At 37.2% G+C, this 27,860-nt stretch overlaps 1 protein-coding gene across 1 annotated transcript in view; it reads right to left on the reverse strand.

The window, feature by feature from the left end:
• Positions 1 to 27,860, reverse strand: part of Sptlc3 (serine palmitoyltransferase long chain base subunit 3) — a 108,107-nt gene that overhangs the window by 65,439 nt on the left and 14,808 nt on the right. The window contains exons 2-4 of the mRNA XM_042694608.1: positions 15,125 to 15,307; positions 2,450 to 2,604; positions 1,726 to 1,865 (exon numbers count right to left, since the gene is read on the reverse strand). Of these exons, the coding sequence (XP_042550542.1) occupies positions 1,726 to 1,865; positions 2,450 to 2,604; positions 15,125 to 15,307 (478 nt within the window). The remainder of the gene's footprint in view (positions 1 to 1,725; positions 1,866 to 2,449; positions 2,605 to 15,124; positions 15,308 to 27,860) is intronic.

Below are 27,860 nucleotides of genomic sequence, written 5' to 3' on the forward strand. Positions count from 1 at the left end.
CATAGGTCCCATGGTTTCCCTTATTTGCAATATCTAGTATATGTTTGAATCAAGTGGAAAAGGTCAGATAATGTGATGTTAGGAAAATAAACTCTTAGATATGTATTTTAATGTTTTTTTTCTTTCATGCATTTGTTTCTAATGCATTTATAAGATTATCTCTTTGTTGCTTTGTATGTCCCTCCCCCACAGTATAACCCCTGCTTCCACTATATTTGATGTCAGTATAACTTGTAGAGGAGATGGGGAAAAACAAGTCATTTAAGGATACAGGTGGACCTGTTGCAACAATGAGAAGTACAAGTTGTCATACCGAAAACGAGCTTTACAACGTTGGTAAGGGGGGAAGCTGGGAAGGGATGTGAAGGGTAAACAAAGGAGGAGGCTGCAATGCTTGATAAGAAATGCACGCATTATCCTGCCCATGTAATTGTAACCCCTCTGTACAGTATGTTCACAAAAAATATTAAATTAAATTTAAAAAAAAAAAAAAAAAGTGTCTTAGATACTTTAAAGTCCTTGAGTACAGACTCTAAATGGTCATATCACTCTGCTTCATGATCAGGATCTAAAAAGTTCATTCTGCAAGGCTTTGAGCCTGTGGAATAGTAATACAAGCAAAACTTTTCTTAATTATATATCCACACTTTTAGTCACCTTCTAGGATAGAGAGCAGTACATTGTTTCTGTATTTATGTTTGCACTTTGGTAAATTCTCAGCTGTATTTTGGGCTTCTTTGACCAGGCCCCGTTTGTCAAGTTACATTCCTGTCAAACTTAGCTATTCCACTGGCTTGACTCTCTTTTGGTCACTTTACTGCACTCTAGTGGTTATAAAAGGCAGATAGATGCCTGCATAGGACCTATCTATTTACTTTTCAGTCACTGGAGTAATTGTAATTGAGGAGTAGTATATTTTAAATTCCAGTGGATTATTGAGTTTCGATGCTTAAACCAAAGTGTTTATTCTTCCAGTTAGGAGGGAAGTATGTTGTGAATCCATTAGAATCATTAAACTGTTTCTTTAGCCCATAAAGTACATGCTTTATAAGAGTTACTTAAATTCCTCTGAATAAATGACTTTTAGAAGTATGTCACTCCTAATTCTTGCATGCCATGTTAAGATTATTATGTTACAAATCATGTTTGGGGGTAGTGCGGGTTGAGTTCAGGAACTTCATGTTTGCTAATCAGGCTCTTTTATCACTTGAGTTATACACTTGATCTATTTTTTTTTCTCCATCAAGTGGAGAGGAATGGAAACGTCTTTCTCACAAATTTTATTCCTTTGTATAAGAGAAAATGATTTCTTTTTCTAAAGGGAAATAGTCACCCTGCTCTATCTTCCTACTCATGCATTGTTCATTCAACCCAATATTCCACAGGGCCAAATGTTCTGCTTATGAAGCTGATGGTTGAGAAGCAGAGGCAGGCCACAAATTCATATCATCATTTTCATCAATCATAAAGGTCACCAAGTAAATCAAGCAAAAGGACAATAAAATGTCCTGTAGTAAAAGGCATAGCAGTTGTTTGGCGAGGAAAGACGCAGTTTCACTTATCCAATAGAGACTTAAGGATAACATTAATAAACTGCCCGGCAATGGCAGTTTGAACGTTTTCAAAAGACTTTCATATCCCCTTTTCTTTTTGACCTTACCGACAGTCATTACAAGCAATCTGACCTCTACCTGGAGAAAATGACAGATGAGTGACTAGACTTACCCATTTCAAGTCTGGTGCTGCCTACTCCTGCACCGTACGTATCTAAAACATCCTTCACTTGCTCAATGTAGCTGGCTGTGAGGCCAAGGAAGTTGTAGGAGCCCATGTTGATGACATTTTTGAGGATTCTTCCAGTGAACCTGCATGGAAACGTGTAAGTGAACACCAAGACCTATCTCATTTTACAGCATCCTAGGCTCCCAGAGGCTCCCAGAGGTCCAGCCCCAGTCATATAATTTTATTTTCTTCTTCTAACTTACACTGTTTCCAGCATAAAATGGCCTGCTGTTAGAAGAGAGTAACCTATACTGCATTGGGACAGAGCACAGGGAGAAAGGTAGCCTGAACCATGGCACATTACTTAGCAGCGATGTTCTGGAAGTAATCGCTTTCATGATACACACTCTGGTTTACCTTCTAAAGGAATGCTGTTATTATTATCTTCATCAGGGAAGAAGAGGATATGATTTGTCGAGAGAGCTGAGGAAGGCTCTTCAACGGTGTGTATGGAATCTTTGGACACAAATCTCACTGTAAAGTTGCCACCTTGGCAACTTAATTAGTGTGACTCCCACACAGGCACCATGAGGTGCTCAAAGGACTGCGCAATGGGAAATCGGCCTCTATGCATGAGTTTCATCAGATCCGTACCCTAATGGCTAAGCTAGAATTTCCCTGAAAGGATTGATTTTCCCCACCAAGCCTCTCCAGGTGAAAGCCGCACCTGAATGTCCAGTTGTAGTCATCGGACACTCTCTCCATTATGTCAAAATAAGGCCCTGGTTCACTGCAAATGGGCCTGTTCCAGCTATCTCTGATTCGAATGTACAAGTTTCTGGTAAAAAAATTCTCAAAGTCTTGATAGAGTGGCACAAAATCCTGTTAAGACAGAGGTAGAAAGTTAGCTTTGGTTTTGGTTTGTTTGTTCATTTATTTCCAGTTGAATACTGAGAGAAGACTTGGAAAACTTTGCAGAGAATCTGTGTTTGAGCCAAGCTCAAAAAGGGTGAATGAAAACTGGGCATCGGTGGCTCACGCCTGTAATCCTAGCTACTCAGGAGGCTGAGATGTGAGGATTGTGGTTCAAAGCCAGCCTGGGCAGGAAAGTATGTGAGACTCTTACCTCCAATCAACCACCTGAAAACTGGAAGTGGTGCTGTGGCTCAAGTGGTAGAGCACTAACCTTCAGCTGAAGAGCTGTGGGATAGCGCCCAGGCCCAGAGTTCAAGCCTCATGGCTGACCAAAAAAAAAAATCGTGAAGGAACAAGTGGGGTTCACAAATAGAATTGTGAGGCCTCCAACCCTAAATAACTTTCTTTTACAATGTGTGTGTGTGTGTGTGTGTGTGTGTGTGTGTGTGTGTGTGTAGAGGTGATAAGTATAGGTAACAAAGGTGAAAACACACCCTCTAGGTGCCATGGAGCAAGTGGTGGAGATCTTAGTTCTCCTAAGAAAGGGAAATTCCAGCAGAAGGGTAGTGAGAGGTATTTGTACCAAGGAGTTGAATTGGAAAAAAAGACGGTGGAGATAATAATTTGCTTTTCACTTTTTTGAACAAAAATATTTCCATCAAGCATATTTTCAGAAATGTGGATGGCCTTGAACGATATATGGAGTTCCTACTAGTCATGAAGAAGTTGGCATTGATTTGAGGAAACAACAAATAATATTGTTTGCAAAACTTCCCCTCATGTTCTTTCAGGTGATTGTTTCTAACACATTTATAAGATTATTTCTTTGTTGCTTTGTATGTCCCTCCCCCACGGTATAACCCCTGCTTTCACTGTATTTGATGTCGGTATAATTTGTGGAGGGGAAGGGAAAAAACAAATCGTTTAAATAGGGATACAGGTGGACCCATTGCAACAATGAGATGTACAAGTCGTTATGTGGAAAAACGAACTTTACAACTTTGGTGGGGAGGAGGAAGAGGACTGGGAAGGGGGGTGGGGGAGGATGGGAAGGGGAAACAAAGAAGGAGGTTACAATGCTTGATAAGAAATGTACTCATTACCTTGCCCATGTAATTGTAACCCCTCTGTACAGTATTTTCAAAAACAAAACAAAACAAAAAACCCAAAACTTCCCTCATGTGGCTGAGAGTCTAGAACTGAGCTGACAGACTTGGCAAGTCACACAGATTCTCTGGCATCAGAGGTAATGGTGCTGTGTGATCCAGGTGAAGCATAAAGACACATCTTCTTGTACCATTTGGTGATAGTTAATGTAGGCAGCAAATGCAAAAGCTCTAACCTAACACTTAAGCCAAAAGCCCTAGGAACTCATGGGATCAGAACAGAAGAATGTCAAGTTTTGTTGAGGAATCAGGAAGGCCTTTCGAAGGAATGATTATGGCAGAAACACACAGCAGAATGGGCGGGGGGGGGGGGTGGCTTGAGAAGGGCACTTAGCATGTATGAGTTTTGTTTGGGAGCATGGATAAAATGAAAACTCTTTGTGCCACCTTCAAGTAAAAGTCTAGGTCTTGATTCATCTGGCTTTTGATGACTGCTCTTATCCCAGCCCTAATTACTCCTTGTGGTACAGATGAGATTGTAATGTCACCTTCCCAAAGAGGGAAGATATAAGCAGCTAGGTAGATGCTCAGATAGTATTCTGCAGATCATAGGGAGTCACTGAATAATAGGGTGTGAGCATTCTCATCATCTCTCCCATCCTCTCTAAACTCTCATATTTTCCCATGAATTTTGGAGCTGATTTCCCGAGAATGAGGAAGAAGGGAAAGATTTTTATAGATGCTACTGATTTTCCCAGTCACGCCTTGTTTTGGTTCAACCCAGAAGTAAAACCTATAGGCTGCTGGCAGGTGGATTCATCCAAATCTTGTCATTTCACCCTTGGGTGCTCAGTGACAATGATAAGATTCTAATGAGGGAGATTATGAACATTCATAATCACATACTAAGACCATTTATTTCATGTGAATTTGAAACTCTACTGATTATGTTTGAAAGTGTGTTGCAAAATACACTTTATTTAGATGTGGCACCATGGCTCAAGTGGTAGCATGCTTTCCTTGAGCTGAAGAGCTCAGAGACAGTGCCCAGGCCTAGAGTTCAAGTCTCATGACCAACAAAAGAAATACATTTTATTTAAATAGTTGTATTATATTTTATTCTTATTTAAAGCTACAACCTTACAACAATTATATGATTCTTTTATGTTCTTATAGGGAAAAAGACATATTGTTGAGACCACAGACCAGCAATTTTGGAAAACTCATTTCAAACTATTTTTTCTTTGTTTCAATATTTTCTAGACTACTTGCTGATTCATGGTTTACCCTCCAATGTTATTTATGTCCTCTTATTTATCTAAGTCCTTAGTTGGAACGATGTCCTATGAACTTACCAAGAGAGAAAAGAGAGTACTACGTCTGTAAGTAATATGTCTGGAATCTCATTGGACTTAAAGCTTTAGACTTAAGGAATAGTCTTGCCTACATTACAGTGTTGGCTTTGGAGTAAAGGAGGAAAATAATCAAAATACTCACTCTAAAAAATTAAAATAAAATTAAGTACAGACTTGTACCCACAGAATGCTCAATGTAGCAGGAATAGAGAAGTGACAGAGAGCCTGCAGCTTAAAAACCCATTTGACACCTGAGGAATGTCTGACCAAGGTGACTTAGATTCCAGTCATCCTCTTGTTTCACCAAAGTGTCTGAAATAATGACTTTAGATTTTCGCTAGGGTTATCTAGTCCTTCTAAGATGTCAGTGATGATGAAAAGGGAATCATACGAGAACCTAAACTGAGCAGATTGCTAGACTCTAGGAGGTGGATCAACTAGCCATACAGAACTTGTCATTGATTTGAGAAAAAAAATCCCTAGCTTTCCATCTCCTGCTTTACGAGGATACTTCATCACACTCACCTGAGAGAAAGCAGAAGGATATTTCATTCTGCTTTATCTTTCTGCTTCCCGATTCAGAGATCTAGAATTAGTACCCATGCAGACTGGGGCAGAAACCTCTGTATTCACTAAAGCCTCTGAGGGAAAGCTACAAGGATTCAAATCTATTCTGAGACACTGGGATAGGTTTCCAGCTAGGGATGGTCTTCAGTTTCAGCAATAATGCTATAAATGAAGTACTTGTAGTTCCCTTGCAAGAAAAAATAAAAGGACCAGACTGGAACCACACAGAGGTACTCCTTTGTCCCTGACATCAGTACTATGCCACATCTGATTCACAAGTTTGGCAACCTACTTAGAACTGAAGATCTGATCTGGGAATGACCTGAATTGCTTTTGGGCATGGTCCTCCTCTCCATACGTGTGGCTTCTTGCCTCTGTGGGGGTGTACTTTTACTCCACCTCATTCTTTGAGCATCAGTGAGCATTCTTCCTGAGCAGCCACCACCTTCCAAGGGTCAATGTCCTCTAGTTTCTGTCAAGCTTGTCACAGCAATTAACTTCTCCAGAAAACGAAGCTGGACTTGATATTTTAGAAACAGAAGCATTTTATTAGGACATACATTTGCCTGTCAATTTAATTTATCACTTGGCTTAGTCACTATCCTTTATGTCTTTTTTTTTTTTTGACATGAATATGATAGAGTAGTAGAGTACTCCAGGCCATCAGTACATAGTCATTTAAGAGGGTAGGATGTAGCAAAGAGCAACATCAGCCTAAAAAAATGTAGTCATGGCATGTCTTTGTTCTTTTGCAATAAGGCAATCTTTCCTTTCCTTTAAACTTGTATAATAATTCCTAATCTCTAGGTATTTCCATGATGTTCTAGGTATTTCCATGTAGCTTTTGTAGGTAAGTTGGTACAAGTCAGAATATTTCTCTGCACCAACTGGAAACTATGAAGAAGAACTCAAAACAATGCTTTTTTCAATAAAACATGATGCAGGGTTTGGAGTTTATAAGACAGTGAAAAAATATATTCATTATCCATTATAAAACCCACTGCCTAGCCGGGCGCTGGTGGCTCACATCTGTAATCCTAGCTACTCAGGAGACTGAGATCTGAGGATCACGATTCAAAGTCAGCCTGGGCAGGAAAGTCTGTGAAACTCTTATCTCCAATAAATCACCAGAAAACTGGAAGTGGTGCTGTAGTTTAAGTGGTAGAGCACTATCCTTGAGCTGAAGAGCTGAGGCCCAGAGCCTAGGCCCAGAGTTCAAGCCCCACGACAGCCAAAAATCCCCACAAAACAAAAAAACAAACCACTGCCAAATTTGGGCAGCAGGTCTCTTACTAATTTCACTGCTCCTTTTTTTCAGTAGCTCACACAACCACTGCTTCAGAGAAGGAGAAGCGGGGGGAGGGGCGGAGAGAATCAGCCATTCTCAAACACCAGTTATTCATTTGTGTCTCATGGATACTACAGTCATTGCTCAACAGTTCCTTTTATGTTGTTATTTCCTCTTGGGAAAAATCTGTTTCTCTTATAGTAAAGCTCAGAATAACAGCTTTAGTTTCTTGAGAGGGAAACTGTATTTAAAACAGTTCTTCAAAGCATGAAACAATCAAAGGAAGTATGGCATGTTTAATTTTCATTTCAAAAGAATTAATTGGTATTGTGATTCGGGATTTTAAGTGTTCTTCAAAGGATCATATGATTGGCAGCCCATGGCACTATTGGAAAATCATGAAATCTTAAAGAGGTTGAAGGAAGTTGGGTCATTGGGGTCAGTCATGTCCTTCAAGACCTCAAGGACACGAGACCCTTAAGACCCCAGCCCTGTCTCCCTCCTGTCTTTTTCCTTTGCCCTCATGGTGCCATAAGATAAGCAGCTTTATTTTACCTTGAGTTTCTCACCGTAATCTTCTGACTTGTTATAAGCCCAAAATAATGGAGCCAAGTCAACATAAACTTCTGGAATCTCAAGTCTGAATCTATGAGTCTGAAGTAGCTACTCTTTTAAGTTGATTTTCTCAGACATTTTATCACAAAGATGCAAACCCAACTAATGTGGATGGCAATGGATAAAGATCCCAGACTCAAGTACTTGTATGGATTCTCTACAATATCATAAAATGAATAAAAATAAAGATTATAATGAGGTTATAAATGCCTAGTAAAGCAATCAAGACTGTCATTAATTCATCAGAAATTCTGAAGAATAAAACTAAACACAGACCACAAACATGGTCTAATCAATGGATAAGTAAAAACAAAAAAACAAAAAACAGGATACTATAACCCAAAACATTTGCAGGGAAGTTTGGTGTGGACATACAGCTAACAGCTGTAAGTTGAGAGTGAATTGCTGTATATGACAACTTCATATTCACAAAGACTAATTTGGGAAGGTAGATCCCTTTATCCTTCTCCTATTGGACTGATAAATGCAAACAAACAAGCAAACAAACTTACTAGCAGTAGGAACTGAAAGGTACAGCAATGCCCCAGTGTACAAATGGGGAGCCTAGACAGCAAGATGACTAGCTTTTGGTTCTGGCAACTCATTCTGTTTCACTTCTATCATAGACTAGCATGCATATGTGTGTAAATAAATTCAGATATAAAATATAGGCATGTATGTAGGAATGTTGCAGAACAATGCATCCTTTAACAGTTCAAGAGTAGAAAGGCCACAGCTCAAAAGCAAAATACTATTAAATTCAGTCCTTTTCTAGAATATAGTGAAAATTAACAAGAAAATATTTGGAGGAAAATAATCAAAAGAGATATTAGGATAGATGTCAAAAGAGCTGGTATCTCACTGATAGACATGAAAAAATTGAAAGAAGGCAAGAGGGGGAGAAAGAGGAGAAAAATGAAGTGAAGTAGAAAGAAGAGAAACAGGACATTTCTAGACATGAAGGAAAATTTGAATTCAAAGTACTGGCTAGAGAAAACAAGTAAAATTTCATATCATGATACATCCTACTTCCTTTTCAGATCTCCAAGGGTAAGAAAGAGAAATCCTAACCATGTTTAAAGAAGAGTGAAGATAGTTTATCTATAAGGGAATAAGAGTGAGATTGCTTCCATACTTTTCTGGCACTGATAGAGGTGATTATTACGGAATATTACTTTGAATTTAAAATCATGCATTTAGCCATGTCAAGAAACGAATGCAGAATTAGAGGTATGAGCCATTAGCCCCAGGCTTTATTTAGAACTTTTATATGCTTGAAATAGATTAGAAAGAAAGTACTATCATGAAGTGAAGATACTTATATATCAAAATATGGTTATAAGTATTAAACAGGGTTGAAATCTTATATAATCACTTGAGTAGGCAAAAAAAAGTAAGTCTAAAGGAATAAGCAACACTGCATATACATCAGAATGCAGAACAATGTACAGTTTTGTGTGTGTGTGTGTATGTTGCACATGGAAAATTCCCAGAAATTCTAATAGAACCACATGAGAAACTGTGAAGGAGAAAATTCATTAAGGTAGTATATTTGAGATCAAAATATGAAAATATCAGTTGGCTTTCTATTATTTTCTATCAACAACTAAGTAGAAGATGGTTATGGGGAAAAAGTCATTAATAAAATATCACTATAATAAGAGTCCTGTCCAGATAAAAAGAAATGGTAACACTTTTATGAAGCATTAAACTTTATTAAAAATATAAGAAGTATGCAGAGATGGAGAGCCATATGTATTTCTGACTGGAAAGACTAAATATTATGAAAACATACAAATTTCCTAAGTTAATGTATAGATTTAACTAGCCACTTTAAGGGACAAGTTCTATTTTCAAAATGCAAGTTATTTCTCAAGTATTCATCATGAAACAAGTTAAGAGTTACCTTAAACTTGTGGAGTGATCTAAAATATAAACAACTAGATTGATATTTTACGATAGTAAATTAAGATGTCTGATAATTTGGGGATAGCTAGGAATATCTTTCAAAAATTGTCTTTCTACCTTACAGAGCATGTAGAAATAAATGCAAATTGTGTTTTCTGAACAGATATGGGAAATAAATGCCCCAAATCAAGAAATTATTAAGTAAAGCTAAGGAAAAATTATTGTAAGTTTAAGATGAAAACTACCCTCCACATAACTAATCTCACTTTCTGGAAAAGAATAGTAACAATAAAGAAACTATTAAAGAAATATTTGACTTAAAATTTTATAGGTAGCTAAATATATGTAAAAAGAGCTAAGAGCCAAGGAAAAGCCAATTATCTTAGTTAAAACACAGTTAGGTGGGTTGATTACTGTTATAAAAATATAGAGGAGAATTCTAAATCATTAAGAAAATTAAATTAATAAAGTTATAAAAAGACTATAAACAGGTCACTCAAGAAAAATAGTTATAAATGAGAAAAAAGCATATGCAAAGCAACTCAGTTTCACTATTAAGAGAACACAAATTAAGGCATGAACGAAAGTATTCACTCATCAGATTGAAATATTTTCTGATAATATGTTATCAAATGTTATCAAGGAAGCACTTTCAGATATTGCTCACTTGAGCTTAGCTATGCAAAATATTTTGAAAGGCAATTAAGCAATATTCCTCAAAAGTTAAATATGCATTCATTAGACCCAGAAAGCCACTTTTAGGAATTATCCTGGCACAAATACAAATGCTATTCATTGATAAATTATTTGCAAAAATAATAAGGAAATATAAATGAAAACCCATAATTTATCCACATTATGGAATACCATCATTCAGCTACTAAAAGGAATGAAGAATTCCTAAAGTGACATAGACATCTCCAAGTAGATACTATAGGTAATTAGATTTGGTACTCTAGGTAATTAATATAACTTCAGGTAACTAATCTAACACCAGATTAGACAAAAAAGTAAGTTACCTGTTATGAATGATAATAATCCTGTTTGGGTTAAGGACAGGAGAGATACGTGAAAGTGAATGCAAGTGTAGTTGTGCATAAAAAGTTCAGGGAGATAGAAGGCATTTATGCATTATTTTATGCATTATTTCCATAATAGAAAGGAAAGAGGAAAGAATACAAGTTTAGTGTTTGTCTTTAGGACTTATCACAATCCACTCATTCCACAAACTGAATGTGTACTAGTTAATATACTAGTTAATTAACACAGCTCCACCTCTTCAGAATCAATTGTACCTTTTCTGCCTATCATAGAAGACAAGGTTCAATGAATGCAAACATTTGCATATTTGTCTTCAAACCTTTTTTAGTTACTACTTGCTGGAAAAATCTCTGAGAGTGAAGTAGAAGTGTCTGGGATGTACCTGTTGCAATGCCTTATACTTAAACAATGCCTTATACTTATGTTACATAACAGGTCTTACAGAAGCTGTTGCATATTGTTGCTTCAGAAATGTGGAGCTGTAGAATGGGTTGTGCTTGAAGTTTAAAAAAATAATCTCTAATAAAACTGGCATTCATTATGTTTGTGGACCTCTGGGCTTTTCCAAGTTACAGTGTTACATTGTTAGGAAAGTAACTCAATCAGAGACTTTGAGGAATTGTATTTCAATGCTAAAGTTGCCTTTGATTTAAACAATAACAACAATAACAAGAATCATAGCAATAACAAAAACTAACAACAGAAGAAACTTATAGAATGTGCCCTAAGTGAAAAACTAAGAGGAAGATTTAAGATAAATATTTACAATTTGTTTCTATCTGTGTTGTCCTTTCCTTGTTGGACTCCACCAGAGTGGAGTCTATCTGGGGGTCAGGGCTCTAGCTTAAGAAGTAGTTTTGAAATTTCTGTTCTTTTTTCACTTAATACTCAAGTAGAGTAGATATTATCAGAGCCTTTGTACTATGGGGTTCATTTGAGTATTTGGGCTAGAAATTAGAACTTGAAAAACGCAAAGACTAGTTAGGATAAGAGTTCAGTTTGAATGGATAATCTGATATGAGAGATGTCATTGTGGTTATAAAGAAAATAGAAAAAGCATATTAATGAGTTCTTATATTTAATTAAGAAAAAGAAAAAAGAATAAAACTGGAAATGAAAGTATCTCTCTGTGATTTTGGAGAGAACATAATTTTCTTCTTCAATGGACTTGATAAATACACTTTCTTTTCTGGTTTCATTTTGCCCATGGCTAGTTTGTCTTGTGGGACAATATATTCTGCACTCCCAATGATCAGCTTTTACAGTATTGTCATGCTCATTTGTTTTAAAAAAAGAACCAAGGGCTTCCCTGTGTCTGCCATCGTGATAAATTGTCAATCTAAGAACATTCTACTACGATGAACGTGACACAGCCATCTGTATGCCTGACCAAGCAAGAACTTTGCGATCACCTTGTGTCCCTCCTCTTTTGTCTTCCATATAAGATGTGTTTATTATTTTCTAAATATCTCTGTAATTTGTTCCTCTTTTAGTCTATCTCTATGTCACACACAGACAATCTCTTTATTACGCCATTGTAAACCTTATCATCACTTTGCTTCTAGTCTTGAACTGGAATTCCATCTCTGACTGCTCTCAGTTGTCTGAAATTTGTTTTCTTACCTTTTCTCCCCTTCCCCTACCCCCGGGCCTGTCATAAGAGATTTTATGTACTACTCTGACATAGATTAATATTGATATGCTGAAGATACAATAAAGATGACCCAGGATCCGAGACCTTTCTTTGGCACTTTACATCTCTCTTTAAATGTCAATTCTTTAAATTCAACTTGGCAAAGAAAACATTGACCATTCCCCCACCTCTCCACCCTACTTTCAGCTGTATCAGTCTGCTCTATTCTTCTCATCTCCATAAATGTCAACACCTTCTACTTAATTGCAGTCCTGGGTGTGGTCTTTGATTTGTACCACTCCCTAATTCCCAAGTCATATCAACCATCTTTAGCTCTACCTCTTTGGCAGCTCTTGGCTTATCTTTTATCACTACCTTATGGTTATTGTCTTGGTTCCAGCTCAACTATCTTGCCTGGAATTTTTTTTTTTGTCTAGATTGTTTCTTTGCAATCTACTTTTCAATGTTACACAGAGAATGATTTTTCTAAATCTTCAAATATGCATTCTTTTGCTTGAAATCCTTCAATGCTTTCTTATTGTTTTTGTAGCAAATGTGCATAGCTTATAAAAACGCATTATAGTCTAGCTCCAGCTTGCCTCTCACGCAGTCTTTCTCCTCACATAGTCCACTCCCACTCAGCACACTCTGGTCATCGGAATTCCTTGAGTACACAATGCTCTCTCTTTCCTTGGATTCCCCTGGCCCACATTCCTTCTTCCTAAGTCCCTTCTCTCCACATCTCAATTCATCCTCCTCTCTGCCATTCGTCCTTCAGTTTTCAAGTCTCAATTTGGCTTTCTATTTTGCCCCAGAGATTTCATTGAACACACAGTTCAGGTTGGACTTTTCTCATTGCTCCTCTGATCCCGTCTACTGGTCTCATTCCTCTCAGCTTCTGTTGAACATTTGTTGTTGTTGTTTATAGTTAACTATTGAAAGTGAGGCGCTATGGGTGCCTGGTTTTTTTTAAAATTTTTTAACCACGTTGCCTAGAACAAAATACCTGCTCTAAAGGAACCTTCCTTAATTAGTGAATTAACACATACTTTGGGACAGGTCATGCTCACTTGCTAAAATTGTCTTCTTTACACACTTGCTGATTTGGTAAACTTATCCCTCAAGCCTCAGCATCATGACTTCAGAATTTTCTAAAGGAATCACAGAGCACAGATCTCTGTAGCTTTCATTCTTCTTCCCCAATATTGCTTTTTAGCAAAGGAGTGATTTCTGAATCTGTTTGCACATCAGACTTCAACTTTTCTGATGGCAGGAGCTGTTTTTTCTTCTATAAGTACTAACATCTATTACACAACAGCAAACATATGCTCAAAACTTGCTTAAAGTAGGAGGGATAGTAATAATGAAGTTAGGGCCAGGCATAGTGGTACACACCTGTAATCTCAGCTACTTGGGAGACAAAAGTAAGAGGATTATAGTCTAAGACCAATCTGGATGAAAGCATAAAATCTTGTCTGGAAAATACCTAAAGCTAAATTAATTAATTAAGCTTTATTAAATTAATTACTTAAAACATGGATAGGGATCCATACATAACCTGGCAAGTATAAAATCTTGTGTTTTTACTCTGGTACTGCCAAACATAATAAATACTTGTTGAAAAGAAAGAAAACAAAAGAGAAAGAGGAGAGAAACTGAGGCTGGATATGATTTTCTTCTGAAGGTAAAAACGTACTTGGTTTAAGAAAATTCCAAAAGAAGTATCACATTTGATTTGTTGGTAGTTGTGTCTCATAATAATAGTCGTTTATGTGGTCATTAGTAGAACTCGCAATACTTGCTAAATGGCATGCCCTGAGGTTCTCTTGCTACACTGTGTTCTTTGCTGAAATATAGTTAAGGCTCCATCATAGGGGAATGGTCTATACTCATATTTGGACTACCCCAAAGCAATCTTCAGAAGTAAAAGATAAATTCACACCATCATAAAATCCTTTCAAAATCAATATGGAAACCATATTAACACAACGCAGGCTCTTCGTAGAGCTCTAGTTATTTTCTAGTTTGTCTTTTTCTTTCATGGGAAAACAAGATGATATAGGTTTATTTTTAAATAGGTTAACTATGAACATCACTAGTAGGTGGCCTAAACTGTGGGAGCTTATGTGCTCTGGGAGAAACATTTGGCTGTTTCTGAAGAAATACTTAATGATCATAGAGTATGGGAATTGATGCTGACAGGTAATCTAGTGATAAGAGTCCAGAAATACTGTTAAATTTCCTATTATACATAGACTAGTCTCCAGTGAAACATACGAGTAGGGCAACAATTGGGAAGCCTTCACCTAGATAATAAAAAATGTCATTTTTTACTCAGACACACTTTCTTATTTCAGGAAAGAACATAGATAATACTCCTACTACTAAAACCCAAGTACAATCGTGCTTTTTTTAAAAAAAAACTCTGTAACATTTAATGATTGAGCATACATTTTGGAAATTTGCTTCAAACTGCAACACGCTTAAATAAATATTTATAATATACAAAGAAAATACAACCAAATAAAACTTGCTTCAAGTGTGCCTTGCTTTTATATTTTGATTTTTTTTCTTTACAATGACATGGTGTGTACCACCATGCCTGGCCCTAACTTCATTATTACTGTCTCTCCTACTTTAAGCAAGTTTTGAGCATATGTTTGCTGCGGCATAATAGATGTTAATGATCTCATGGGATCATTATGTAAATTAAACATAGCTTTGTACAGAAAATCTTAAGTCCCATGTCTGACAATTACTAGTTGCTTAATAAATGTTCATTTAAAAACAACCAAAAACAATTCCATAGGCATCTAGAGGATGGAGTTCAGCAGGTGGAGATGAGTAGAATTTATTCAGAATAGACCTTGTGTGTGTCATTTTTTTCTAGGCTCTGTACCCTGTGTCACATTTCTTGAGAAGATTTTAGAGAAGCATAAGCATTGACAAAATTAGAGGAGGGGCACATACGTACTTTTTGTTCTTCTCTCTCTACAGCTCCATTGCACTTCTCGAATCCCCAGTTTCTCAGGAAGTCTCTCAGATAACCAAATAGGGCTCCAATCCCATAGCCCATGTAAGTTAAAACCAAAGTATAGAGAGGCGCTTCCTCTAAGGGCTCAATAGCGGTCTTGTGAACATAGGGCTTCCCATTTTGCTGAAAATAGAAAAGAAAATCCAAGATGAGCAATTTCCAATTAGAAGTATATAATGTGGCTTGGAAGCTTGAACTTTCAGTCTTTGGGGGGTGGGGTGGGGGTCTGGTCTTGGGGCCTGAACTCTGGGCCTGGGCGCTGTCCCTCAGCTCTTCAGCTCAAGGCTAGTGCTCTACCACTTGAGCCACAGCGCCACTTCCGGCTTTTTTTTTTCTTTTTGCTTATGTGGTGCTGAGGAATTGAACCCAGGGCCTCATGCATGCAAGGCAAGCGCTCTACCACTGAGCCACCTTCCCAGCCCAACTTTCAGTCTTTAAAATTTGAAAGAATGCACTTAAGATCGTAAAAGCTTCTTGGAAAAAAAAACTAGAAATTAAACATTGAAAAGGATAAACAGAACTATTTTATACCCTCTAATGAAATGAGTGTTATTGACTTGAACTTCTTATCATAGTAGAAGGTGAAATAAGATTCATTTAAGGAGAGAATTTTCAAAAGATAATAAAGCCATTATTAGTTGAAAAGCCAATGATGAAAAGGGAAAAAGATTGTGGGGCAAAGTGCTTTTATGGGTACCATGGGAAAGGGTAAATAAAGGCGGCTTCATTTCAATCAGAATCTTGTTTTAAACTGTTCACACAAGAATCATTTGGCTGATGTATAGGAGGCTAGATTGTACAGGAGTATGCGAAGAAATAAAATTCATTGGCACTCAAGGCCAGGCTAAGAGGATGATCAGTTTGCCATTCTCCTGCATTTCCATCATAAATTTATAAACTCTTCATGTGGCTGAATTAAGTAGAGAATTTCCCTTGAAATTCATAAGCAATATCTGAATTAGCTCTGAAGCAAGCTTACTTTGAAAGAACAGATGGTCCACCTATGTGTAAATACATCCCTCAGCTGGTAACACAGGTTAGGAATGTATAACTATCATTTTGTTCCTGTGATGTGTTCTGCAAGAATATTATGACAAAGCAGACATTTTCAGCAATGTGCATTAGTCCCCACCAATGTCTTCTTTCATTTCTCTTGTAGACTTCTATATTTCCATGTAATATTTAATTTAAATTTGAAATCACAGAGAGAAATTGGGAGATCTCCATGGAAAACATGCTCCTTGGTTATATCCAAGTCTTTCATAACAAGATGGAAAATGATTTATATAAAATGTTCCTTTATTTTAAATTAATCAGTCATACCTTTTGGACAGTATTTCTCAATCTGGGCTTTGATGCTTATTTTGAAATTTGATGTTTTGTCCTATTAAAATGATGAAACAGAACATCTTGCTTAATAAGTTTGTGCTATTGAAACATGTATTATTACTGCTGACTCAGTCTTGTTATCTGTAATATGCTTTGACTTGCTCTAACTTTCACTTTCTTTTAATTAAACAGATTGTGAGCCATTTTGTCCATTGTGCCTAGTCATTTGGGACATGGTGACACTCTGGAGTGTGTTTGCTTCCTGCAAAAGTGCTACATGTAGAAGTAAACAGATGTTGGGGCATACAAGGAGGATTCATCCTTATGGATGCTGCCCTTTTATTCAATATGGCAGGATCTGTTACTGGCTGTCTATTTTGTACAGTCCTAGGCTAACATAAAAAGTATACAAAAATCAACAAATATAGTCTCATTCTCTCAAATCAGCAATGGTGTGTGTACTATTGGGTGTGGGTGCTCATACAAATGACTATAATATAAAGCAATATGTAAATGTCAAAAGGATGGTCCACAAAGAAGCAGATCACATAAGATAAACAGGAGTGGCTTTCTAAAGTAGGTTGAATTACAGGCCAGACTTGATTGGTGGTAAAGCATCATGCTGGAGAAGATCTGCGTGTAAACCAGACTGTCTGGGTTCATTTGCCGACTGTGTGACCTTGTACACATCCATTAATCTCTCTGGTCCTCAAATATTTGAAATATTCAATGGGGTTGATAAAGACTGTTTGGAAGTATATATGTGTATACACACACACACACACACACACACAGAATGAGAAGAATAAGAAGACATAGCTTGGTGATAGAATTTATTCTTAGATTACATAATACCCAGTACCAATAAAACAAGAACAACAAAACCAACACAAAACCAAGTAAAATCAAGTGAATGTTGCAGATCCTCTTCCCATTCACAAGCAAATGTGTCTTCAGGATGTCTGCTTGCTCAAGTGTCATGGCATGCTCCATGATATTGCTTGTCAGTCTTTGGAAAGTTGATGTAAAAATGAGAAGGAAGTGATGGTGTTCAGGCCTTTGTCACACTGAAAGGACAGGAAGTGTAGTGATAAGATTTGTTCTGTATGTTGAAATACCAAAAGAAACCCAGAGGACTGGTGAAAAGAAGGTCTTGTTCCTCTCTGAAGTGGAATGTGTACAGTTTTCCTCATTAGGTTCAAGAGTAGGCATTATGCCCCTCTATAGTTATCTCCTCAGACAACTTCTTCTCAGAGAGAACACAGACTTCCAAAGACATGTGAGGAACTAACATCCTGGTTTATTGTAGCAGTCATGTTTTAAGCAAGGAAACAAAAATCACTGTGAGTGTTGTGAAGAAGTAGACTTACTTGAAGTATTATACTGTATCTGGTGATAAGTGGTGAAATATCTGTGGGAGGCCATTTCCCTAATGAGGGTCATGAAGAACTCCATGGACCTTCTTCAGAATTAAAATGAACATAACTGGCAACAATCATCAAAATGCAACTTTTAAACATGGTAGGAAATTGTCTTAAGGGCATACAGCAAATGAAACATTTATCCAAGATAAAGGTCTTAAAAGAACAATGAGTTCGTGGCAATAAGGCATAACCTACTCCCTTCCACTTCTCCTCTTTCAAACCCAGCCTGAAAAAAAATTTCTACTCTGAGCCAGTGGGGCTAAGAAGATGGAGCTTTCCCCTCCCTGGCATTTCCCTACAAGGGAAATCTGCCAGCCTTTCTTATTATCCATAGCTCTCTTTTTCTTTTGGACAGAAGTTAAACTTCATGCAAAAATGGTTGAGATTTGGGAATTCCTTTCCTGAATTGAATGTCTACTCTTATGGCAAAGACTTGCTATCGGCATTGTGCACTAGGGATCCTGTTGCCCAACTGTCCTTACCCCCAGCAGGACACCATTTTCATGGCAGAAGAAGAAAATCAAATGATGAGATAGTACTGTGCTTTTCCAGTGACCATTCATACTGTCCATAACATTCTTTGTGTATCCACCTATAGAAGTGGTTTCTGTGGGGCACTCAGTAGCCAATGGGCACTGTCCAGTTCTCTAAGAGCACTGATTTTATTTGGATCAGAAAGCAGGAACTTTCATTCAAGGCTGAAGCTCGTTCTTATAAACAATGGAGATGTTAGTATTCAAGTGAGAGGAGACAGGTTGTTCCACGTAAACAATGAGTTAAACAGTAGGTGGTCGCCAGTTTATCAGTGATAAACAAGCAAAACAAACCTCAAAGATTGATCTCATGAAAGGATCTGTGCCAAGGATCATGAATTTCACTGGATTGGGTTGTAGGGCAATTCATGGACCCATCACATTGGCAAAACCAATAGAGGGAGCTGCCAAGTAAGTAGTAGACTAACCTACAGAAACTAGGCTTAACAGAGTATCACCTTAAGCAAATGACAGAGGGAGCCTTGCTGAAACAGTCATTCCAGTGTATATACCATTCCCTAAGAAACAACATCACAGGATTTGCATTGTGAGGTAAGTGGATGCTATGAAAATAGTTCAGCCTGGTCACTAAAGCAAGCAAACACAACAATTCTGGGTGACTAACACCCAGAGTTACCATGATATATTAAATGTTCAGTTACAAACTGAAAAAAAATAACACATGTAAAGAAACATTCAAACCAACTATCCAGACGTGGAAAACAGTAGGCAACAGAAACTGAAGCACCCAGATGTTGGACTTAACAAAGGTTTCTAAGTAGCTACTATACATATATTCCAAGAATTAAAAGAAACCACTGTATAAGAAATTTTAGAAAATAATGGTAATGGTGTCTCTGAAAAGAAAAAACTCAATAATGAAATATAACTTATGACAAAGAACCAAAAGGAAGTTAAGGAATTGAAAGGCATAATCACAGAAATAAAACAAGAACTAGAAAACTCAACAGTAGATTTAAGCTAGAGGCAAAAGTACCAGAAAACTTTTAGAGTTTATGTAAGCCAAAAATAAAAATCTTAGATAATAAACAAAAATGATAAAAATCATCTGTGGCTTTGAACAATGTGAACAATGGGGCTTTATACCATGGGGTACACAAACATATAGAACAGGTGTGCAAGCAGGCATATGACAGAGAGATAAAAGAATAGTAAAATTACTTCAAGGAACATTGGCTGAAAACTCCCCCAAATTTGTATATGCACAAGACTCATACTTCAAAGTTTAATAATATCCTATTATTAAAATAAGATAAAGCAAATAGATTCACTACTAGACATGTTATACTAAAACAGTGAGGAAAAAAAAAAAAGACCCAGGTGTGGTACCTCTATCTATAACCTTAGCAATTTGGGAGATAGAGACTGGAATGATCACAGTTTAAGTCTAGCCTGGAAAAACAAGAGCAAGAGACCATCTTAATAAATAAGTTAAGCATGGTTAACTAACTATGTAGAGGATTAAGGTTCAATACTGGGGAAAAAAATAAAGCAAGACCTATTCCCAAAATAGGGGACAAAGAAGAGAGAGAGAGGGAGAGGTTGATCAGGAAACATTGTTTCATGTAGGGAAGTTTCGCGATGAAATGCTTTGTTGTAGAACAATATATACTAGTCAAAACCTAGAACAAAAATAAAAAAGGTTGTGTAGGGGTAGCTGAATTGGTAAAGTACCAGTTTAACAAGTGCAAGGTCCTGACTTCCAATTCCAGTATCTCCCCCACACCCTCATCAAAATAGTGAGAGAAAAGATACGAATAAAACAATACATAGCATAGAAACAAACCCAAGACTGACAACTTTCTTCTGAGAAGAAACAATGGAGGCCAGAAGGCATTGGGATGACATATTCAAAATACTGAAAGATTAGACTCATATGATGGCAAAAACCATTTTTCAAAAAGTGGAGAAGCTGGACACTAGTGGCTCATGCCTGTAATTCTAGCTACTCAGGAAACTAAAATCTGAGGATTGCGGTTCAAAGCCAGCCTTAGCAGGAATGTCCCTTAGAATCTTATCTCCAGTTAACCACCAGAAAACCAGAAGTGGCACTGTGGCTCAAGTGGTAGAGTGCTAGCCTTGAGCTGAAGAGTACAGGGACAGTGCCCAGGCCCAGAGTTCAAGGCCCACAATCAACAAATTTAAAAAAGAAGTGAAAAAACTGTTTAGAATTCTAAGCCCATGATTTAGTCTCCTAGAATATACCTCAAGGAAGCTGTCCAGACTTAGCATTTGAAGTTTCAAAGACAGAAAGTGAAGCACAAATAAAGCCAGTACAAGCTAAGAAAAAACTTGATGAAATCGATAAAATGAAAGCCACTTTGGAAAAAATACCAAGGAATTTATTCAGGCTAAAAGCAAGTGAACTGAGACAGTAATTCAAATTCACTCCCCTATAAAAAAAGAAAAAAAATTAGAAAACTATGAAAAAAATAAATGCACATTTTTTTCTCTTTCCCTGTTATTTTTAACAGCAATTGTGAAATGCAAAAATAATTTTATTGTTGGGTATATATAGATATGAATATATGTAATAATTTTATTGTTATATATAGCTATGAATATATAACTTATCATACACATATACATGCATATCTATATAGCATTTGATCAATAAAAATCACAAAAGCATTTGTTAATACTTAAGCTTTATGGGCTGGGAAGGTGGTTCAGTGGTAGAGTGCTTGCCCCACATGCATAAGGCCCTGGGTTCGATTCCTTAGCACCACATAAACAGAAAAAGCCAGAAGTAGTGCTGTGGCTCAAGTGGGAGAGCGCTAGCCTTGAGCTGAAAAGCTGAGGGACAGTGCCCAGGCCCAAAGTTCAAGCCCCATGATTAACAACAACAACAAAATAATCAGCCTTAGACAATGCATGACAAGCAAACATAGATGTATCTCAATAAAACTTTACTATAAAATCAGTCCATGGGGCCAGAGCTGACTTGTGGACCACAATTCACAAACATCTAAGTGATTAGACTTTCCTATCGTGATTAAAAAACCACCCTACATTTGTCCTGTCCCTAAAGTGACCACAATTTTTTGTGCTTCAGTGTAAGAGTTGAGTAGTTGGAAATAGAGTTGTTGAACATATTTACTCTCTAGTCCTTTGTAGATACAGAATAATACTTATAAAGAGTGAAATAATAAGTATTGGAATAAATAGGATATCATTCTGAATAAAGGAAAAGCTTATCCCAAGACAAGATAAATATCCCAAGAAATTTAAAAAGAGATTTTGAAGAATCAGGAAGTATTTACCAGAAATAAAAAGTCTCCCCAGCAGAAGGAAGAGCTTGGAAACTATGAGAAAGTGCGGTGAGGGCTCAGCTGGCAGGGACAGTAAGGGGTAGGGTGTGGCTGAATGCCAATTCCCTCTACCTTGTTCATTCCTAATGCCTCAATGGTTAGGGTAGTGAACGACATATAAAATGTGCCCAATAAATACATGAATGAGTATTCAGAGAATGCTCTGCAGGGCAGGTAAATCATGTTCAGGATGGCCACCTGGATTCCAATCAGGGAAGTCACTGACGAGCTTAAATCCATAATAGCCTAATCAGATAGATACTTTCAAAAGTGCCCTTGGAAAGTGGTATGGAGAAAGGTTAACCACGGAGACTATTTGTTCCATGATTTATAGCCATTTGTGATTTTATAATCATTTCTATATCCATCAAGGAAGAAGACTCAAAAAACCCTGCTTGTTCAACTGCTTCTGGATTTTTGACTCAGATCAAAAGCAAAAGGGCTGAGTTTCCTAAATGGCCCAGGAATGAAGTAACCATACAGCCATGTTTGAATCTCACAGTGTGGTGTGCACTGAGATATTTTTTTTGGCCATGATTGGTAACCAATGACTCACACTGAATTACAAGGAGGGTGGAGTCCCTGGAGAGTCCTAGGAGTTATTTGGATGAAGTTAGTAAGCTGAGCCTGGATTACTTACAATCGTTTCACTCTTTGAATATAAATGAATCATTTTCTTCTTGCACCTTTTTATTGCTAAGCTACTAAACTGTGGACACAGCTTCATAATTCCTGTCCTAGCTGGACCAAACAGGGTTCGTTATTAGACTGTGTATGGAAGCAGAAATCCTTCTGACTCAGAAAGAAAGAAAGTTGCCAAGGATTGGCAGGTTTGTCCCATTCTCTGTATATTTAGAGGAATTAACTTCTAGTTGCTCTTACCTATTTCTTTTGCTTCTTGTCCATTTTCACTGCCTGGCACCCCATATAACCTAGTTCTTTTTTGAGGATGATGTTTCCTTAAAGAGATAATATATGAAGTGGAGGTGTGGCTCACATAGTGATGTAGTATAGGACCAGTCTTGAGAGAAAAAGCCATGTAAGAAGGGCAAGGTTAACAACAGACCTGAGGAACAATGGAATAGAACTGAAGACCCAGAAATGAAACCACAGACTTAATCTTTGATAAGGGAGCTAAAATTTTAGAATGAAAGAAAGACAGCCTCTTCAGTAAATGGTGCTGGCAAAACTGGTTAAACACCTGTAGAAAACTAAAGCTAGATCTTTATACATCACCCTACAACAGAATCAACTCCAAATGAATCAAATACCTCAAAGTCAAAGCAGACACCCTGAAAACATTACAAGAAGGAATAGAAGAAACTCTAGGGCTCCTTGGCATAAGCCAAAATTTTCTGAATAGAGTCCCCAAAACACAACAAATCAAAGAAAGGTTGGACAAATGGGATTGCATGAAACTGCAGAGCTTCTGCATGGCAAAGGACATACCTAGCAAGATCAATAGAAAGCCCACAGACTGAGAGAAGATTTTTACTAGCCATACAATGGACAAGGGTCTCATATCCAAAATATACTTAGAACTCAAAAAATTAAATCCCCCAGCAACAAATCCTCAAAGAAACAACTGCCCAATAAATAAGTGGGCTAAAGGACTTGGGAAAGTGGCTCAGTGGTAGAGTGCCTGCCTTGCATGCATGAAGCCCTGGGTTCGATTCCTTAGCACCACATAAGCAGAAAAAGCTGGAAGTGGTGCTGTGGCTCAAGTGCTAGAGCACTCACCTTGAGCTGGACAGTGCCCAGGCCGAGAGTTCAGGCCCCACGACCAACAACAACAACAAAAATATGGGCTAAAGACTTAAAGAGAAACTTCTCTGAAGAGGAAATAAGAATGGCTAATCGACACATGAAGAAATGCTCAACCTCTCTAGCCATAAAAGAAATGCAAATCAAAACAACATTGAGATTCTACCTCACCCCAGTTAGAATGGCATAATCAAGAACTCTAATAACAACAGATGCTAGAGGGATTGTGGCAAAGAGGGAACCCTACTGTATTATTGATGGAAGTGTAAACTTGTTCAACCACTTTGGAAAGTAGTATGGAGGCTCCTCAAAAGACTCCACATAGAGCTCCACTATGACCCAGCAATCCCACTTTTGGGTGTTTACCCAAACGATCACAAACAAGACTATACTAGGGGCTGGGAAGGTGGCTCAGTGGTAGAGCACTTGCCTTGCATGTTGGAGGCCCTGGGTTCGATTCCTCAGCACCACATAAGAAAAAATCCGGAAGTGGTGCTGTGGCTCAAGTGGTAGAGTGCTAACCTTGAGCTGAAGAGCTGAGGGACAGCGCCCAGGCCCAGAGTTCAGGCCCCACGACCGGACCCAAAAAAAACAAAACAAAAAAAAACAAAAAAAAAACAAGGCTATACTAAAGCTACCAGCACAACTATGTTTATCGCAGCCTTATTTACCATAGCTAAGATCTGGAACCAACCCAGATGCCCCTCAGTAGATGAATGGATCAAGAAAATGTGATATATATACACAATGGAATTCTATGCCTCCATCAGAAAGAATGACATTGCCCCATTTGTTAGGAAATGGAAAGACTTGGAAAAAATTATATTAAGTGAAGTAAGCCAGGCCCAAAGAAACATAGGTTCCATGGTTTCTCTTACTTGCAATAACTAGTATATGTCTAGGACAAGCAGAAAAACTCAAAAGCTATGTACATGTGACCATATAAGATGATGCTAAACGAAATGAACTCCAAGATAGAGACAAGTGGTTTTGTCTTTCTTGTTGTTTTTAATGTATTAATAATGTACCATGTGATTTTTTTGGTTTCTTTTTGTATCTTCTTCTCCCATGGCACAACCCTGTTTTCACCGTATTTGATTCCAGTGCCCTGAATCTTGTATTTACATTTTCCTAATTTGGGGAGGGGAAGGGAAATAACAAAATGCTAAAATAAGGATATAGGTTGACCCATGGTAACAATGGGATGTACAAGACACTATGTTGAAAACAAAGTTTATAACTTTGGGAGGGGAGGGAGGAGTAGGAGAGGTGGGGAAGGAAGGGATGGTAGGGGGAAAACAAAGTAGGAGGTAACAATGCTTGATATGAAATATACTCATTACCTTAGTCATGTAACTGTAACCCCTCTGTACAGTATTTTACAATAAAAATATAACAAAAGAAGTGCAAGGCCCTATGTTCAAGCCCTTCTGCTAGCACCAAAAGAGAGAGAGGAGATGGGTGAGAAAAGAGAGACAGAGAAAAAGAGAGAGAGAGAGACAGAGAGTCAGAGAGACAGATAGTGACACATAGAGAATGCAAAGTTAGTTTTACAGTCTTTGGAAAATGTCTTTTTCCTCTTATTGAAAGAAGCACATACATATTTGATTTTACACAAAAACCTTTATTTCCTATAAAACTCAGTATAATGCCTCCAAATAACCAAATTACTAAGATGTTAAAACAATTCATTTATTTGCTTTCTGACAACATACATGGTCATAGTTATGATTATTTCTTTCTCTCTATCTATCTATACCATGTAAGAAAGAGAGGGAACGAGAGAGTGAGAAAGAGAAATATTTTTTCCCAGAGCATGTTACCCTTGATCAGTTTTTTCTTGTACAATCAGCTTAATAAATGGCAATATCTTTTAGTCATCACAGATTTTTGTGCTGGATGTAATGGGTGGGTACCAGGTTCAACTCATTGGACTGCTATATAAAGATTGCTATTACACTGAACAAAAGATGTTGATGACTTGTTTATTTTAGCCCTAAAAGCATGGTTTCAGTGACATTATGTCATTCCTACACTGATCTATCACTTTTATTTATCAAAGTACAAATGAAGGGATTGGTATAATCTTTTGTCATGTGCATTACTTTTTTTCTGCATGCTAATCTGTGGACATGATTCAGTTGTCATGCTAAAAAGAACAGATTGACTCCTCTAACTGATGTCTATTGCTCATGGGATTTTCCTGAACACACTGTAAAACCAATAGAGAAAAACAGTCCAGTCTTATTTTTACATCATTTTGTTGCTTAGTCTAACCAATCTCAAATGGCAGTCTGCAACTCTATGAAAATATTTTCTAGTAATTGTCACTGATATATGGTAAAATTAGAAAATGATAAATATGTATATGTTTATATACACTTATTATATATACTTATTATAATACATATATACACGTATGTGTATACACATGTCTTAGAGACTATCTCCTAAACTGACATTATATTATTCCTACATTTTGATGTTGATATATCATTTCTGTTTGTGAATTTATGAATGAGATAGTGGATTGGTATAATTTTTTTTATTTGATTTTTTTTGTGAAAATACTGTACAGAGGGGTTACAATTACATGGGCAAGATAATGAGTACATTTCTTATCAAGCATTGTAGCTCCCTCCTTTGTTTCCCCTTCCCATCCCTTCCAATCCTCCCCTGCCCCCCCACCAAATCCTCCCCTCCCCCCTCCCCACTCCCCTGCACCAAAGTTGTAAAGTTCGTTTTCAACATAACGACTTGTACATTTCATTGTTGCAATGGGTCCACTGTTGGTATAATTTTTTGAATTATGGTGAGATAGAAAAATGGACATACTAGGTTTCATTTTATTGTTATTATTTTTATAATATATACTGTTATATATAAATAAATATATGAATAAATATATAAATATACTTATATTTTATATTTATATTTTACATAAACATTTATATGTATGCAATATATACATATAAACAAATAAATATATTATATAGAGTATATTATATATTATAAATGGAGTCCTAAAGTTCTGGTTTTACTGTGCTGAACCACCAGGCATAAACCCTCTCAGCTCACACATTTGACCAAAGCAGACACGGAGGCAGATTTCTCTAAAGACCAATGTTGATAATGGGACACTTTCATGAAGAAGGTTCTCTGGTGTCTGGCACTGTTGAAGCTTTGCATGCAATCTTATTTACATCTCACAACAGCATGGGATAAGCACTCAGGACAGTATGGTAGGTACTGCTGGAAATGCCATTGTCCAGATGTAGCACCTAAAGACAGAGAAATTAAGCTACTTGATCAAGGCCCTGCCAATGCATAACTGGATTCAATCCCAGAAAATATGAATGGAAGATCCTGCTCCAAGCCTCTACATGCAGATTTGAGTTACAAGCTCAGCAAAGCTGTGGAGGTTTGGCAACCAGTTAAGTGGTGTATCTAAAGATCCAGGTTGGATTAACCTGCTGTGTGGGTGGTGCGAAAACATTACTTTTCAAACCTTGGATTTTTGTATGTGGATTTTGACAGCTTTTGTGAAGAGTGACCAGAATTTTTATGAGGGCAAAAATATATTATGTCTTCAGGTGTGGAACAATCCTTAATTCTAATCATTACTAATTCCACGGGCATGATGTCCTAAGACATGCAGAAAGAGTTTTGCTACATGTAGCTTTTATTTTGAAAATGAAAGGAGATTCCTGTACTTCTGACTGATGTACTTTTGTAATTCGAAGCCGAAACAGAGACTAGAGAAATTAGCATTGCAAATGGTGTTTTAAGAGTCATCATATGATTGTTGTCTGGTTTATTCCTTTAGCATGTTTAAAAAGTATAGCGATTTTTCAGAAAGGATTTTAGACTGTGATATGAAGAGACTAGTAATTTCATTTTCACTTAGTGTGGATGAGCCGCATTCCTCCATATGTAGGAAGAGAGGGGGCAGAGTGAGTTGTATGTAAGGATTTCTAAGCTAAGATTCCTTATTTATTCTAGACTTATACTAAAGACACATAGGAAAACAGCTCTTGACCTCTTTGGAATTATGGGTACATGACAAGAGAGTTTCTCTAGTTGGTGGCCTTGGGGTGACAATTTCTTTTATTTGATGAGATACTAGTTAGTATATTAGTTCTCTTGCTAGAGGCTAAATACTTCAATGATATATAAGCAGTTTTAGAGCATCTTCAGCTTGTTTAATATATATTTTTATTGTAAAGATACTGTACATAGGGGTTACAGTTACATGAGCAAGGTAATGAGTCCATTTCCTATCGAACATTGTTAT

This window comes from Dipodomys spectabilis, unplaced genomic scaffold (genome assembly GCF_019054845.1).
Source record: "Dipodomys spectabilis isolate Male_0828 unplaced genomic scaffold, ASM1905484v1 ptg000175l, whole genome shotgun sequence".
Classification (NCBI taxonomy): domain Eukaryota; kingdom Metazoa; phylum Chordata; class Mammalia; order Rodentia; family Heteromyidae; genus Dipodomys; species Dipodomys spectabilis.